The 17,058-nt window shown below is 33.5% G+C and overlaps 1 protein-coding gene across 1 annotated transcript; it reads right to left on the bottom strand.

The window, feature by feature from the left end:
• Nucleotides 1-1,857: 1,857 nt before the first annotated feature.
• On the bottom strand, nucleotides 1,858-10,416 carry LOC129320721 (golgin candidate 1). The gene is made up of 21 exons (XM_054966290.1): nucleotides 10,081-10,416; nucleotides 9,183-9,263; nucleotides 8,738-8,787; nucleotides 7,900-8,661; nucleotides 7,738-7,800; nucleotides 7,497-7,574; nucleotides 7,187-7,390; nucleotides 6,498-6,554; nucleotides 6,328-6,402; nucleotides 6,181-6,252; nucleotides 5,963-6,025; nucleotides 5,744-5,842; nucleotides 5,217-5,294; nucleotides 5,048-5,116; nucleotides 3,760-3,807; nucleotides 3,577-3,672; nucleotides 3,422-3,501; nucleotides 2,972-3,017; nucleotides 2,790-2,888; nucleotides 2,646-2,690; nucleotides 1,858-2,517 (listed from the first exon to the last, which is right to left on the bottom strand). Exons 1-21 carry the CDS (start codon nucleotides 10,106-10,108, stop codon nucleotides 2,446-2,448), a joined length of 2,265 nt encoding a protein of 754 aa, XP_054822265.1. The 5' UTR covers nucleotides 10,109-10,416; the 3' UTR covers nucleotides 1,858-2,445.
• Nucleotides 10,417-17,058: the final 6,642 nt, after the last annotated feature.

Here is a 17,058-nt window from a genome sequence, read left to right as displayed (position 1 = left end):
TTGAAAATAGAAAATCACATCAGTTCAACAAGTAGCGTAATTTTATTTACTCTTTCCTGATTGTATCGTACATAGGCACTGGTAGAGAGCAGAGGGCATGAAACTGTGTTTGTAGTTTGCACATTTACGATGATGAGGCCGGATTCATTGATTGAAGAACAGGACAGTTGTTTGAGACTGAGCACCAAACTGCAGAACAAGACAGTTCAATACTACTAACTCTAATATCATGTTTTCTAAAACATTTAAAGGATAACGTATGATAGTTTGATTTGATGATGAAAAGTTGATATAGCCCCCTCTACTGATGTGTGTGTTTTTTTTTTTTTTAAAAAGTAATGATTGATGGAATCGGTACGTCTCGCGTAGTTATCCAACTCCACCGATGTTTGGTTATGTCGGAGAGGTGGAGAACGGGGAGAGTGCCAACAAATTAGGGGTAGTTGAGGGATGCATGGAATCAAGATCTTTTTATAAAAAAAAAATAAAAAACATATTTTTATATTCTTGTATTTTGTTCTCGTTTTATTATTAATTTTTATTTTTTTAATGTTTTTGATTTTTGTATTTTTATGTTTTATTATTTTAAATCATTATACTTTATTTATGAAGGGATCTAAAATAATAAAAAATAAAAGTATATGAATTAATAATAAAATACGAGTAAAATACATGGATCTAAAGTTATCTTTTTAAAAAAAAATTATATAATCTTTATTACATTGATTTGTAATTATTATTTAATGAATGACTTTGTTTTATCAACAAGAGTGAGGATAGAATAGAGTGTTAGGATAAGAAAGTAAATCAAACATAAATATTCTAACATAAACATTATCTTAAATAAAATTGTCTTCTATAAAAAAAAATATTCATAATCAATCAACGGAAAGACAGGAAACTCAAGTCACAATGTGCAAACTTTTTCATGGAGGGATTGACGATTTAGAGTCTATTATCACAAAGCTATTACTTTTTTATAAAAAAAAATTAACTTAATAAGTTGCGCAGCACATTTATTTATATAATTAAGATCCTCTCAAATCCCTTAAATATAAAATGTAATAGTATACCCTGAAAAAGTCCTCCTGCTGCACTAAGCTGGAGGCTCATTGTTCCAAGCCAGTGCCTTCGCTCCTTTAGTGAAGCCCCTTTTGATGCTTGGATCTCCATTAATAATATTCAAACTCGTAACAGCATCAAGATTTGGAGGATCACTTTCGGTATAATGTGCCGGAAACTGTCGGCTGTTGCAAGTGAGAAACAGACGCGAATTTCGCCAGGAAGCCATCTAAACTTGTGGCATTGTGAATGAAATCATTTCCATAGCAAACTACACACTTAGTCCGTCTGGTTATTAGAAAATAATGAAATAAAATGAATTAAACAAATTAAGATAAAAATAAACTAAATCATCTTTCTTCCCATGATAAGTTTAAGAAAACTCATTAATATATATTATAAATGTGATAATTATTACACCCTTTAAAAATTTTATGAACCATAAGTCTCAACCTTTCAACTAAATTATCTCTTTTTTTTATAAATGCATTCATCTATATTCTTTAATCATTTTATTTTTATTTTTTAATCTATTTTATTATACTTTATTTTAATAAATAAACGTGATCTTAGAGCTACTGAATTATGTAACTTTTTCAACAATAGGTACACTGTTTAGTTTCTTTGAGGCAGCATTTTTTCTCCTGTCTCTTATAGATTGCGTCGTGGTGATGTTTCTGTATCGCTTGTACAGTATTTTTGTTGAATGAGATTCATCTCACCTCTATTTTAACAAAAACAACAAAAAAAAAAAAAAACCTCGAAACTTCTGTCCAAGAAAGAATGGTTTGAGGCTTTGAGTGAAGCTCCTGAACCTTTTTAGCTCGGCCTCCGAAGCTGTGATATTAATAATATAACATGGCTACAAGAATAAGAAACCCGAAATTTGGTACCTTTTCAGTATTGAATATTCACATTTCGGTTAAAGAAATAATAATCATGGCAACCAGATTTCCTAGGACAAAAAAGATCTGCTATATGCAAGTTTAGTGTCGGTATCGGCAATGGCCCTAAGAACTTTCTTCCACTCTGTTATTTCTGTGCACCAACGGGGAAAAAAAACAGAGAGAGACAGAACGAAACACGCAATTATAAATCCAATCATCTCCACTGGCCACACTAACAATGTGGGATGCAGCCACCACTTAAAATAGCTCGGCTTCCCCTAACTCTGTTTTCCAAACCCCAACGCGCAGTAGATTCTCAAAAGCCTAGCTAAAGATGAACCAAGACTGCGGGCTTATTATGTGCCATTTTTGGGTTCCATACTTGGTAATTTGCTGCGCCATTATCGAGCGATCATGAGCAGATAAATAGGCTATATGCTCAAAATATAAGGCCAGAAATAGAGTAAAACCGATTGGCCCTGGAACATCCGGATGCTCATGGTAAAGTAGGGTTAGCAAGTCCCATAGATGCTGCAACTTCTCTGGTAGCCAATTCGTCAGCTTGTTCCTAAATAGATAAGAAAATACATCCAGAGTCAACAAAATTTGATAATCTAAAGGATTACATGCTTGCTTGTCTTAGTAATTGTCATAAACTATATTCTATAAATATCGCAATCAGCTGAACATTGTTACCTGAAGGCGATGTAACAGATACATCAAGAAGAGATGCACAAACACCTGCGAACAATTTCTTCAGGTTATCAAAGAGTTCAAATCCTTTTGTGGTATCCTATTCCAAATATTTGACTTTCTAAACACATTCTGAACTAATCTCACCAGATAGAAAAACAAAATAACTCGAGCTGTAGGATACCGCCAGAGAAATCTCGTGGCCCTCACAGCCCCCGAATCTAGCAGTTTCACTGCCTTCTGTAACTGTATCAAGCGTGTCAAATATTAAGCCAGAATTAGTGCTGAAGGGAGATTGCAAATGACTTGAAGTATGTTTGTTGTTATACCTGAGCACTTGCACCGACCAAATGACGATGATATACGGGAAGAGGCCTGCAATATTAATTCTATAAAGTCATTTTCCTGATTCCACAATTGGAAATGAAAACAAATTACTCCAGCAAGCATAACCAATCAAACAGGTGAGCTAATTTTTAAATTGCAATGAAAAAATACATTTATTCCAAATACAATAACAAATTAGAATCCCAGAAACGAATTAGATTTCATATTTAGACGTAAAAAATGACTGATTAAACAGATTGAAGCATTATAGATTCTTGTTCCTTTATATCTAATGAGGGAGGACCTAAGTTCTGCAATGGGGGCTGGTAGGGACATACATATCCCTATCAGCAAGCACATAACCAGTTAAGCTCAAGCCTTTAGTAGCTTCCTTCATAAAATATATTACAGAAAACAAGGATGATGATATAAAATAAACAGGACACACATACTCAAGGGGTTTTATTTCAGTGTCTTCTTCCCAAGATGAGGATGATGCCCGTCGGGAAACTCGACTTCTTTCAGCCTCTACCTGTTCGAATGACACTGATTTCAACTTGTGTGGAGCAAACTATCAATTAAGCAGCCAAGATAGCATAACACATACCTGTGCTTCTTGAATCCTCTTTATTTCCTTCTCTAATTGAAACTCTGTGGCAGCTTTTTCACTGGCCATGGTTTCTAACTGTGTTTGCTTATAGTACTAGAAATGACAAACAGGAATGCATATTTGTAACAGATAACATAATCAAACATCACGGGTAATAAATGAAATTTAACAATGAATTACCAAAAGATCAGTTAGCTCACGATAGCGTTTCTCAAGTTCCATATGCTCCTGAGAGTGTCATATAACTATAATTAGTACAAGTGCAGCCTTCCAACCTTACCATGACATCATAACATCTTAGAAAGGCATATTTAGTTCCAGTTTTAACGGACATCCAAAACCACAAAAGAAAAGGAAGATTGCATTTGAAGTAAAATTATGAAGCACTACTCCTCCAATGGTCGTTAGAGACTTACAGTCTTACAGAAATTTTAAAGCAATGGTAACATCCGATTGACATAACATAGTTAGCATATTATAATGAAAATACCTGGATGCATATGATTGCCAATTTACAGAAAACTCAAAGGACCCCTTTCACAAGGGAAGGTGTGAATTTATGTCTGCTAGGTTAAATTAATCCTGACCACCTAATTTTCAACCATTAAAACAAATGCCAAGTCCATTGTATCTTCAAGTTAAAACCATTTGAAATCACTAGCAGACTTCAAGCAAAATTAACATAGTATAACACCTTGTCAAGAAATAATGTCGAAAGTACCTTTTTATGTAATATATAAAATTAATAATAGCTTTTAATTGATGAAATCAGCAGAAAACAACGAAGTTGTTTGACATTTGAGTCCGCCAGCAATGCAGCTGTGTAATCAAGTCTGAGTCCAGCTAATTTTAGAAACATGGTTTTGTGTCTCCATGCAATCTAAGAAAATAGACATCATGGATAATTCCAGCGTCCACATATGAACAAGGCTATTTTTGAAGATACAAGGTCACAGCTTATTTCATAAAGTCATTATATTAAATTTTTCTTGTCTTTACTGGTACGGAAAAATTTTAATGGAAAACATTCAAAAAATTGAATTAGCACTAACATTATAGGAGATGCAACTACTTAGATTAAAAGAGGAACGTTTTTTTAAAATAACCTCAACCAACTTCATTTGATGCCATTTGTTCACACACAGAAAGATATGATGCAGCATAGATTTTTATTCTTAAATCTATGACAGAATTACATTAATTTAACTTTGAGAAAGATCCACAAGGGACAAATGTACATGCCTAAGCGTATGCACAGCTATATGAATATACAATAGTTTATGATCCACAATTCAAACATTAAGCTTTTCAATTTACGATTTGACAGCTTTTCTCATAAATTGAATAACAAATTTTATGTGGGAAACTATGAAATTTCAAAAAGCCAGCGGCCTTGCTTTGTGTATTTACACGTGTTTGACAAGAAGAGTTAACTTGTAAATAAAGTAAGACACATCAGAGGCAATACCTGACGAGAGTAATGCTCAGCATCCCTCTTCATGGCAGCCATTTCAACTCTCATTTTTTGCAACTCAGCCTGAACTCAGAAATAATGAATGTTAGTAAGCAAATTTCAACCTAAAAGATGGAAAATTATAATCTCATAAAAATATTAAATGCAATTAAAAGTTATTTGCCTCCAAAGAAGAAAGCTTGTTTTCAGCATCTCTCTGACCCTGGCGTGCACGCTCCACTTCTTCTTGCCACGCCTGAATCTGAATGTATGAAACTTAAGTCATTATTATCTAAACATATGAAACTTTACATTTGAACATATACAGCAGGGTAGATGCAAGTAGTTGATACGACCAGACTCCCAGTCTGCACTTCCACATGATACACAACATTCATTGAGAATGCATGTCAAAGTAGGGTCACAAAATATAATTATTCTAGTACTGATGTAGGTAAATACCTGCTTATGTTTTTATTGATTGGGAAAATATAACTTATGCTTGGAAATTCTCACAAGAATAATGTAACGACCTGCTAATATGGAGTCGATGCATCATTACATCATACTAAATGTTGTTTGAAAAAGTTTAGGCCATGAAACATGTAGGGTGTCAGCTCTATTATAATAAGTAGTTTATTAAAATACAATAATGTACAAAGAGACCTACAGCAAGGAAAATTAATTGATAATGAGATGCCTAAGTAGTACCTGAATTACTTGATTTGTTTCTTCTGGTGACTTCTTTTGCTCACGACGAGCGCGTGTTTCCATATCTTGCAGTTCTTGATTTAAAGATGCACACTCAACCTAGTAACAGAAGGCTCAAAAAATGATTTACTAGACCTTTATTTCAGAATTAACAATCAGACTTAGCCTTTCCCTTACTTTCTTGAAAAAAAAATCACTAATTAAATGTTCCCTATGTACCTCAAGAAGTGCCACCTTCTGCTCCAGTTCTGTGGCCTTTGCTGTTCTCTCATCTGCTATTCTCTGAAACGAGAAGCAATTAACTACTCGATGCAAATGTAATGCTCTGATGTCAGAAATGGTTCTACAATTCTTAGAGCTTAACAGGGGAAAAATAAATATAACCAGCTTAGTAACACAAGGATAAATACAGTTACTTTACTAGATGATCAAGTTACCTGTATCCTTGCAAGGGCTGTAGATGCCTCAACAGCTCTGTGCTCCAATTCCACTTCTCTCTCCATGGCAGACTGTCTCACCAATCACAGAATAAGAAAGCTACAAGGCAAAAGGTACAAAAAGAAATAAGGACTCTAGCTACAGACCATTTTGGTAGCATTATGAGCTGCACGCTCCTCTTCTGCTCTTCGTTCAGCAGATGCTAGCTCCTCTCTTAAAGCCTATGAGAATAAAAATTTTATAATGCAAAAGTTCATTTTATAAATCATGAATATCAGAATAGTTAAGGGAATCTTAAATGTAGCAGATCTTTTACTTGCATCATTCTTGTCTCTGTCAGTTCTCGACTTCTCATAATAGACTCCATGCTTGCCTGATTAAATGTAATTAAGCCAAAATCATAGAGAAAAAAATAATTAGGCAAGTGAACAAGCTACTCAGTCACCATAGTTAGCTGATGGTTTTTGTTTACAACAAAAAGACACGCATATAACAGCTCAATGATATTTTCTAAAAGAGACTACACTGACACAGAAAGAGCAATTTCATATATGCAGCTCTCTCATTATCATATGACGAATACAGCAGGTCATATCATGTTTGGGGAGGGTCTATTAGACAATATCTTCTGCATGCAAACCAGATATTTCATTGTGCATTTCTAGCAAGTTATATCTTTTGAAAACTACACAGTAGGTAATTGAAATTATATGGCTAAACTCTTACTTTTATATGTAGAAAAATGATAGTTGGCTAATTATATTTCTATCTGTATGTAGAAATGATAAAATGAAAAAGGAGCTCACTTAAACTTCAAGGAATACATTAACTAGGTGACATTCTCAGCCAAACTCAAATATGCCAACACTTGAGCGACCCAGTGTGTTCATTGAAGGAGAAAACTTTTGCAAGGGACTAAAGAAAACGATGCAGGACATGTAGATCAGATAGTAGCTGTAGGGGAAAAAAAACACAAGCAAAATATTCAATTCAACTATGAAGAACCTGAAGAGAAGCAAGATTTCCCTCAGATAATGCTGCCTGTCTTTTAACAGCATCCATAGAACTGACAAGAGTATCAATTTCAGCATTCTTTGCCGCCAAGGCATCAGACATATTTGACTCTACTCTGGATACTTCCCTTTTACATTCAGACAAATCTTTCTGTAGCTCTTTCATTCGAGCTTCATAAGATTTACTCAACTCTCTCTGTAAAGTTAGCATTAATTTAATATTGCAACAATTAATTATTTTTCTATTGGAGAAACATGATAACACCTAGTCCTTTAAACATGGAATAGTAATGCAGCTTCACCTCTGCACTAAGAAGTTCCTCCAGCTGTGCATTTTCAGCTTTGTATTCTTGAAGTCGGGATGATAATCCAGCACAGACCTGAACAACAATAAGAAAACATCAACTAGATGTCTAACCAGCAATTAGGAAGAAATTATTGCTAAGATCCCAGAACCAATCTGCAGGATATGCCACTGTAATCAGGCCTCTCCCATTTAGGGAGGCCTTGGATGACAGAAATGTTTGTTGACAGCATTCTTACCCGAGCTAACCTTGCCTCTTTAGATTGACCAGTAGATTTTGCTGTTTTAAGCAGTCCTTGAGCCTGTGAACCAGCTAAAAAAACTAATCAGAAGTAATTCAATAGAGGATAAGTATTTGAAGAAACAAATTATAAACTTCTCTCTTATGATAAATATGACACCTCATCAAGTTGATCTTGTACTTTCTTTGAGTTATCGGTTTCAGTTTTATGATCCTCTTGGCTCTTTCCATTGTCAATAGATTGAACTATTAAATCAGTATCTTTACAAAGAACATCACCATTAGAAGCAGTGTCAGAGGTCAGAGATTCAGATCTCTCTTGACCCTTTTTTAAATCAGCATCCATATTTCCAGGGTCCATAATTAAGCCAGTATCAGTTGATTGATTTTCATTGGGGCTTTCAATCCCTTTGTTAGATGGAGAGGAATGTCCATCATGGATATCTGAAGCATTCTCTTTGGGAAGCTGGACGTCTGTAGAAATGGTTTCAGAAAGAGTGGAAGGTCCAGCATTATTATCATCTACTAAGACCTCCACATTGTCCATTTCATGCTTATTCACATCATTAGTTATCACTTCTGTTGATGAAGTGCCTGACAAGGGTGGCATTTTGTCAGTTGCTGGCTGCTCCTTTTTAGCTTGGCTTGTAGACATAGAAGCACTCCCGTCATTCTCAGCTACAAGATTAAGATCAACTTTTTCACTCACAGTAGCAACATCTACTGGTTCTGCAGGTGTGCCAACTTGCTCTTTTGTAATATCATTAATAACAGGAGACAAGATCGATGATCCCTTTTGAACCTTTGTGGAATCAAACTTATTACTTGGAGAAGTTACATCTACTGACTCTTCTGATACGCCACCTTGCTCCTTTGTGGTGTCACTAATTACAGGAGATGGAACAGCTTGTCCCTTTTGAGCCTGCAGAATAGTTTATGATGTGATCAAGGTTCATGTTATAAGAACGTTGCTTAAGGATAAACTTCAGAGGCAATACCTTAGATTTTGATTTTGTCCTCTTGCCTTGAGATCCTTGCCCACTAGAAGCTAATTGTCAGAAAGGTTAAAGAAAATATTAGCACTCGTGCTTGAAAAATTTGTTGGACTGCATACTTTATAGCTGGAATTGTAAAATATGGAATTATTCTGGAAAAGGGAGCTTTTTATTGTTATTTTCTCTCTTAGAGAACAGTTATACTTCAATATGCTTCTCACCACATCTATCCAGTAAATTTTAATAATGGTGAATCAAAATGACAGCAAAACTGCCATTGTTAACCATCAGATGCGTGAAATATATTCTTTCTAGTAAATAAACGACACATAATTATAGCAATTAACCCAGGATTAAGTTCAGGTTAAGCAGTCACTATTCAAACATCAGTGCCTGAATTGATTGTGATAGACAAGAAACCATAAGCCAAACAAACTAGAATCTAAACCTGGAGACTTAGAATCTGATTGCTCATCTGCATATTCGCTGACAACTAGCTTGGCCCTTCGATCTACAACTTCGAATAAATCTGTTCAAATAGATAGAAAAGGAATATGTCATAAGTTAGAATTTGCTTCTATATGAGCAGCATACACAGACCCAAAAATGGGGGCGGAAGAGAGAAACTTCCTATTTAATGCTGCAGTAGATGATACAACCCAACTCAAAGGAGGGGGGAAACTACAAAAAGTAAATGACCCCAAATGACAATGCTTCTTCCAAGGAAAAAATACAGGAGGCAAGAGACCAATTAAACTTAGTACAATTTCTCCTGAGTGATTAAAAAAATGTGACCCCTTAAAGAATTTAAAAGTGAAAATGTGCTCCACTCGAAATTGCTGAAGATTTACTGGCAATGCAGTTAATCTGAAAGCGGTAATCCTTTTCTGTCGGGCAGCCTTAACAGCATTCATAAGTTTGGGCAAAGTGTTATGGTTCTTTGCCAAAAAATTAAACATACTTTGCATTCTCCTCTGAAGCATACATCTTTATCTAGTCAACAACACCCACAAATCAGCAAGGAGCTGGGATGTGAAGTTCATGATCATAGTTGAAACCGATATTAAACATCCAAAACAATCCGGTAGAACTTGACTAAATGCTTTTAACATCGGATCAAAGCATCTAAAGACAGTAAGCCGAAAACTGACATCACCATAACTCACAAAATTTGCAAGGGAAACCAGATCAATCTCGAAACCTGTAGAATGCTAAAAGGCAAGCAAGTCGAACCAGTGACACACTAATAGCACTGGAAGCTCAAAGTCCATATGAACCAAATAGAAACAGTCAAATTAGGGAGAATTCGGAATGTAGATGACAGGAGCAGGGAGATCGATGGATACCTTCAGCGGCCTTAAGCCAGGAAGCCATCTGAGATTAAAGTCGATTGGGATCTGAAAGGGTTTTGGGGTGCTTCCTTAGAGATCGAGGAATGGAGCCCCCATGAAGAAGCGGGGGGAGAGGACGACGTCGCTTAGATTGAGAGAGCTGGAACAGGGAGCTGAAAAATGCAGTGCTATTTGACGAGCAGGGAGAATCGCGCGAGAAATAAAACCGGTTCTTTTGGGAAGGATTCAAGCAGCGAATCACAGCTTTACGCAATCCAACGGACGGGATGGTTAGTTATGTTATGAAGAGTTGGGTTTTGGGCAAGCAATTCAGACTCACGTAAAATTGAAGAAACAATGGGGCTTCTTCCGTTCCCACGTCCACATTCTTGTTTACGCAATTGTTAGTTATGTCGGAACTTAATTGCCATGATAGCATCCTAGCTAGGCAGAACTTTTTTTTTTTTTTTTTGGGAGATGAAAGAACTTAATTTCAATTTGATAACAAAAGAGAGAGAAATTGTAAATTGTTAGTTGTGAGTACAGAAATACAACATGTCGATTTTCTTTCCAAAGATCAATTAAATTTTGTGGAAAACACAAATATTTTCATTAAGGAAAATTAATGTGTTTAAGTAATGTATACAAGAAAATCCTCTCTACATATTTTTAATCCCTTAATCGTTGGTTTTGTTTAATCATAGATACAAATATTTCTGTCTGCTGGCAGTTACTGCCCCGGAAAAGCTCATCAATTAATTGCTATTTATGGGCTTTCAACGTTTTCATATGCCATTAGTCATTGTCAGAACATATGACAAAGATTGGGCTGGACAAGGCCCCCAATCATGCAGATTAGCTAGTTGACCCAACAACATGAGTCACTGGATGGAAAGGGAAAGGTGCCTGTTCCGTTGGTTTTTTTTTTAGAATTTTCTTGAAAGGCCCCATTTATGGGCCTTATGTCAAAAAATATATATTATAGTTGAATGGGCTTAGGCTGGGAAATTTCTTTTAAGAATCTAGCCTGCGCCAAAAAAATAAATCCTGAAGGTGTGTATAGAAAAGTATTGTTTGGAAGAAGAGAACATTTTAGATGATACTCAAATTCTTTAAGAAATTAGTCTCATGATTGCCGACTGTGGAAATTCATTGGATAAAAAAAAAACAAAAAACTAACTAAGTGAGCCCATAATAGTCTTGCCTTTTTTTTTTTTGTGGACAAAATAGGTTTGCTTGTATATGTGAACTAAATGAGCTTAGTTGTAGCCTTGCATGTGGTTGCTCACAGCCTCACTTTGCTCATAACCTATAAATTTTAGGATTAAGGCTTTAAAATACCTCTCAACTAAACAAAAAAGATTAAGGCTATCCATAAAGTTAATAAAGGGTTATTTATTTCCCCCAATCCCTAAAATTTTTAATTTCATCACCGTACCATTTATTCCATCAAATTTTGCCATTGATGGGCTTCACATTTGAATTTTTTAATATGTTTAACAAGTCCCACCATTTTTTATAAGGTTAAGGGTTTAAAATACCCCTCAATTAAATGAAGAGGATCAAGGCCATCCCTAAAGTTAAAAAATGATCATTTAAATATCTCAATTACTAAGATTATCGATTCCATTACCATGTTATCTATTCTATCAAAATTTACTATTCATGGAGTCCACATTTAATTTTTAAATATTTTTATTGGATTTCACCATTTTTTTATATTTTTAGTATGTCTCCTCAAGTCACACTTTCAAGCAAGTATCTGTTCAAGCTTGTAAAAATTTAAACTTTACGCCATGACTTTCTAATGGCTCCAAGCTTGATTTTTCTTTTGTAACTCCTAACATTGTCCTAAAATCTGCCATTACTAAATGGTGCCAAAACTTCGTCTGTAATATTCTAAAAAAAATAAACCCTAGTAATCAACCTAATAAAGGATAATTAAGTAAAATTTATGTGGTATGTGATTAGAGGAAACTAATGGGTGCCTTTGGTTGGGATTCCAGGCATAAATTTGGGACTAAAGTGAAATTGAATCATTTGGGCATTAAAAATGGAGAAAAACAAGGAAGAAAGTCTTTATGCCATATATTATAGTGTGTGCAGTGTGTACCACACACATGGAGCCAACAAACAAGATCTTGCCTCCTCTATAGGTGTATGGCCTATTTTCTATAGAAATAGATCATGTTTTGAGGCAAAAAAACAAAAGAGAAAGAGAGAAAAAAAATGAAGAGCTTGATACTTGCTTTGCTAAGGCTTGAGGAGTTGAAGCTTAGGGAGCATTTTGAGCCTTAAAACATCAAAGGCAAGTCCCACAAGCTCCTTTCTTCCTTTCCCTTCATTTTTAAAGAACTTTTGAGTTAGGGTTTGTTAATGAAAATTGATTTTCAACCCATATAAGTTATAAGTCTAAACTCATTGACTCAAATAAAATTAATGAAAGTTATTTGAGGCATTTAAACTTAAAAATAATGGGTTTACATGTTTTGGTTATGGGTGCATTGATGGTTGAAAATACCATTTATTATGGTTGTTAAACTTGGCTAAGGAGCTATTAATGATTATATAAGAGTTTAATGAAGCTCTGGGGAGTTCAAGGCAATTAATGAACTCAATGGTTAAGCTTGAAATGCTAGATGTGAGGATTTTTTATTATTTTGGATATTGAAATAAACGTGAAATGGAGTGTATGTGGTAATGTTGATGAATTTAGACTTGATTAATTATAAATTAATCATCCTTACACCATATTGGGCTTGAAGAGAAAGCTTAGAAGCAAGTTATCAAGGGGTAACTATTTGACCTCTCAAAACTTTAAGGTAACCAAGCTAAACTTATTGTGTATAGTTATTTGTTTATTGATTTATGTTTTTGAAAATGTTTAAATTGACTTAAATGGTTGAATGTTATAGTTGCTGCTATGCCAAAAATCCAATGAAGCTTTACTAAACCTAATGTGGCTATAATAATGAATTTGAACTTGAAAAGTTCCACATTGTGTTTTGCATTAAAACGAAAAGTTAGTGAGTTGATGTGAGGATATTGTGATGTGAAAAATACAAACTTATAAGTTGACCTGATAAATGTATGATGTGGAGATTATGCATGTGATTTTTTTTTTTGGAAAAAGAATAATTATGAAAATATTACAAAAGCTCACATAGGTTAGATCGTACTTGTAACCTAACAAGTCATTTATTTGCGAAATAAGTGAGTTTCATGCATTGCATAATCCTTTGGTAGGAGTTCGCCTAAAAAGAGAAGTAGATTAAATCCATATTATACTTATGGTAGCCTTTCGATGTATGAAGGCTAGCTTTGTCTCACTATTTTTCAAGGAATTGTTTCATAGTTTGTCGAGAGACTATAACTTAACCATCTCCATATGTTTGTTGAGGAGATTAGTTTAGGTTATACAATACCCCAGATATTCGAGAATGAAAGAAGCTGTGGCCCGAAAGTAAGTAATGTGATTTTTGATCGAGTCACACCTCATAATCAATGAGCTTGGGTAGTCTAGTCGTGCAAACGAAGCCTTAATTGATATTATATCTCATGGTTTTATTTAGAAAAAATAATGAGGGTATAAAGAGCAATTGATCATGCATATGTTTATCCGATGCGTCACTAGTTGCTAAGTTTGTGGCGTGTTGTAATAGTGAATTGTGCCATTATCACATGGTTGTATGTATTACGACAATGTGCATCATGATTGTTAATCGAGCCATTATCACATAGTTGTCTATATTATGGCAACGTGTCTCATAATGTGATTATGTGGAAAAAATTTGATCAAAAGTTAATGGTATATTGTAATATATATGTATGTTATGTGCGATTTTATAAAATTAAATATTTTACTCCTCTTTATGTGTTTTTATCGATTGATAAATAATTGCATAGAGTAAACGTACCTTGGTTATTAAGTGGTTGAACTCACTGCTCTTTTTCAATATTTTATAGAAGCTAGCTCCGGTGTAAAAAGAGAGAAGACTCAAGAGGCTTAGGATTTTGAGTATTCCTATTGTAAAGCCTTTTATCTTAATTTATTTTGTGTAATAATTAGAGTATTGTCAATTAGGATTTTTTTTTAATATACTTGCACCATGTTATTGTTTATAATTTTGGGATATATTTTGGCCCTAGAATGTTGTTTATAAGATTATTAAGTGTTGATAGGGTCAAAATACTAATACAAATATAGGAACTATTGTCATATTATTGGAATTGAAAATGATTGATTTATGCAATACTAAAACTTTTTTCTTCTGTTTTTAGTATTAATAGGGGCTTGGGAGTGAAAATTGAGAATTGTTGAGTTTATATGTGTATGGTGTGTTGTACAGATAAGCGTAAGTCTATTGAGTATGTTCTAAGCGATAGATGTAACTTTGGCACATGTATGAGGTTTTAAATACCCTTGAGCTGTGAAAAGTGTATAAAATTGTAAAAAAAGTGTTTTGGGTATTCAACTTTTTTATGTGATATAATTTAAAAATAAAACCCATGCTATCAACTAGTTTATAAAAAGGGCTTTATATAAACACTTAGATTGCCTCAATCAAACGTTAGACGGGAAAAATAGGGCATGTTAGAAGTTGCTTGGGTTGCTATCATTTGACAACAAAATGATGTATGATACGTGCAACACGCCGTTATGCATGTGCACAAGTGCGGTGCACCTCTCTATTTTTCATTCCTTGATACTTTTCAATTGTTTTGAGTCCCTTTGACTCCTAAAAGGTATAACATGTTTCCAAAATAATATTTTACTCTGACTAAAATATTATTAAATGATGTTTAAGCAAGTTGAATTTTAAAAAACTTGAGATCTTATTCTTACAAATTACCAACTTGGTAATCTAATTAGATTAGTTCAATGGTTACCTTGATTTTTTGTATTAATTGTGATTAAGCAAAGGCATATTACATAGCCAACCATTATAGAAACATACTTTTGATGCACTCTTCAGCCTAGCCATTTAGAAATAATAAGATTGCAATCAGCGTGCTAGGTGCTTTGCCATCACTACTCCACTTGCTTCAATTTGAGAATGAGTGAACAAGAGAGGGAATTGGGGGGAGAAGAGAGGGAGGAGTGAGAGGGGTATTTTTTAAAATTATATAAAATATTTAAAAATGATGGGACCTATTGAAAATATTAAAATTTTCAAATGTGAGCCCACTAACTATGAAAATTGACAGAAAAATAGTAGGGTGATGAAATCAAAAATCTTAATCACTTAGGGATATAAATGATTGTTTCTTTACTTTAGGGACAATCCTGACTTTTTTCACTTAATTGAGGAGCATTTTAATATCCTTAATCTTAAATTTTATACCGTATAGGGATATATAGATATAAATGTAAAATTTTACCAAAATAAAATTACTAACTAATTAATACTTCTCTAGTTTATAATGTGGAACATTTTCTACAGATTAAGGTTAATTCAAAATGTAGGATATTTTGTGGTTTCAACTTTTAAGAAATATCTTTTCATTTTTATCTTTTATTGATTAATATGAACTGATTAATTATACATGAGAAATTGTGGGTGTTAGTTATGAATAAGGGTAAGTCTAAAAAAATAAGTCAAATTTTCACGAGATTCATATAAAAAAAATGAATGAATTGAATTTCCTTTAATATATGTGATACATATTAGAAGTTTCGTATATTTTGGAACTGAGGCAGTGTAAGCTAAATGCGAATGGGTGTTTTGCACAAAATCCCAAGCAAATTATCACATCATTTATTTTATTTTACGAATAATGCCACTTTTTATATATTTAATACCTGGATCTTGGAATACATGTTTTCTTAAACAAAATTAAATATTATAGTGTCATATGCAGTTGTTACATTTAACCCATGAAATTGCAAATCCCATAATAAATATGTAAACTTTGTTGAGTTTTTGTACAACTAACTTCAATGGGTTTCCTTAATTTATGAACTATTAATAAAATAATTATGGGCATGGGAGAATAAACACATGTTTAAGGGAAAAGGTAGGTTGGTCTTTACTCATTTTATTTTTTTTAAATAATTCGCTTTTAACTAGAGCCAGTAAAATAGGTTAAACTTATTGAGCCAGCTCATTTAAAGCTTTAAAATAACTAAGATAAAGCTATTAAAATAGAGGTGAAAATGAATTTTGAATTTAAAAAGGCTGACTATAATGACTTAAAAATAAAAAGATCAACTCTTTAAGAAAAGAGAATTTTTTTTTTTTCATTCTGTTATTCGAAGTCTTTAATATGTCTCTCATCAATAATTTAATGATCACCGTTCCATATTTAAGGATTAGATGTACATTGTTAGAAGTGAAACCGATCATCTAGCTGCAAAGCATGAGTATCCCAACTAGGAAGGGCTATATAATGCAAGCAGCTAGAAGGGACGAATTTTCTCATTTTTGTTTAGCTCCACATGCATGTCCTTTCCATATGTGCTCATACAGCTCTAATCACAAATTAATGAAAAACACAGTCATCAATTTTGATAGTTTCATTAAATTTTGCTTTTAATTCTTATAACTTTTTAATATTTATAGTCTCTATATTTCAATAAATTAAGTGATGTTTGTTACTTAAATCTAGGGACTGAAAAGAAATATAACGACTAAATGCAAAATCTAACAAACGAAAAAAAAAAACTAATGGCTGTGTTTTTTTTTCCAAATTAATTAATAATTACATTAATACGGTCAAAGATAGATTAGAAGATTATAATGAATGTAAAGTATAAAAAAAAAAAACAATATGTCTCATACAAATTTGTATGCTACTTTTCTCTTTTTTAGTTTACATTTGCAACGTGCCGTAAGTGAAATGGAATGTGATTTTCATTATCAGGGACATGAAAAAATATTTTTTTTGTCCATTTTGCTCCTTTTTTACAATAATGTCACTATATTAATATATAATAAAACGATTACAAGATAAAAGAGCCCCCCAATTATAATCTGGAAGCCCGATTAATTT

Source organism: Prosopis cineraria, unplaced genomic scaffold (assembly GCF_029017545.1).
Source record: "Prosopis cineraria cultivar Desert tree isolate PC_DT_omini unplaced genomic scaffold, ASM2901754v1 PC1, whole genome shotgun sequence".
NCBI lineage: Eukaryota > Viridiplantae > Streptophyta > Magnoliopsida > Fabales > Fabaceae > Prosopis > Prosopis cineraria.
Note: the sequence above shows the minus strand (reverse complement) of the source record. Positions and strands in the feature narration are given on the sequence as shown.

Coding starts and splice junctions, on each gene's coding strand:
- LOC129320721 (XM_054966290.1), bottom strand. CDS start 10,108: ATGGCTTCCTGGCTTAAGGCCGCTGAAG. Junction 6,403..6,497: donor CAGAGACAAGAATGATGCAA/GTAAAAGATCTG, acceptor TTATTCTCATAG/GCTTTAAGAGAGGAGCTAGC. Junction 6,026..6,180: donor CAGCCCTTGCAAGGATACAG/GTAACTTGATCA, acceptor TTCTCGTTTCAG/AGAATAGCAGATGAGAGAAC.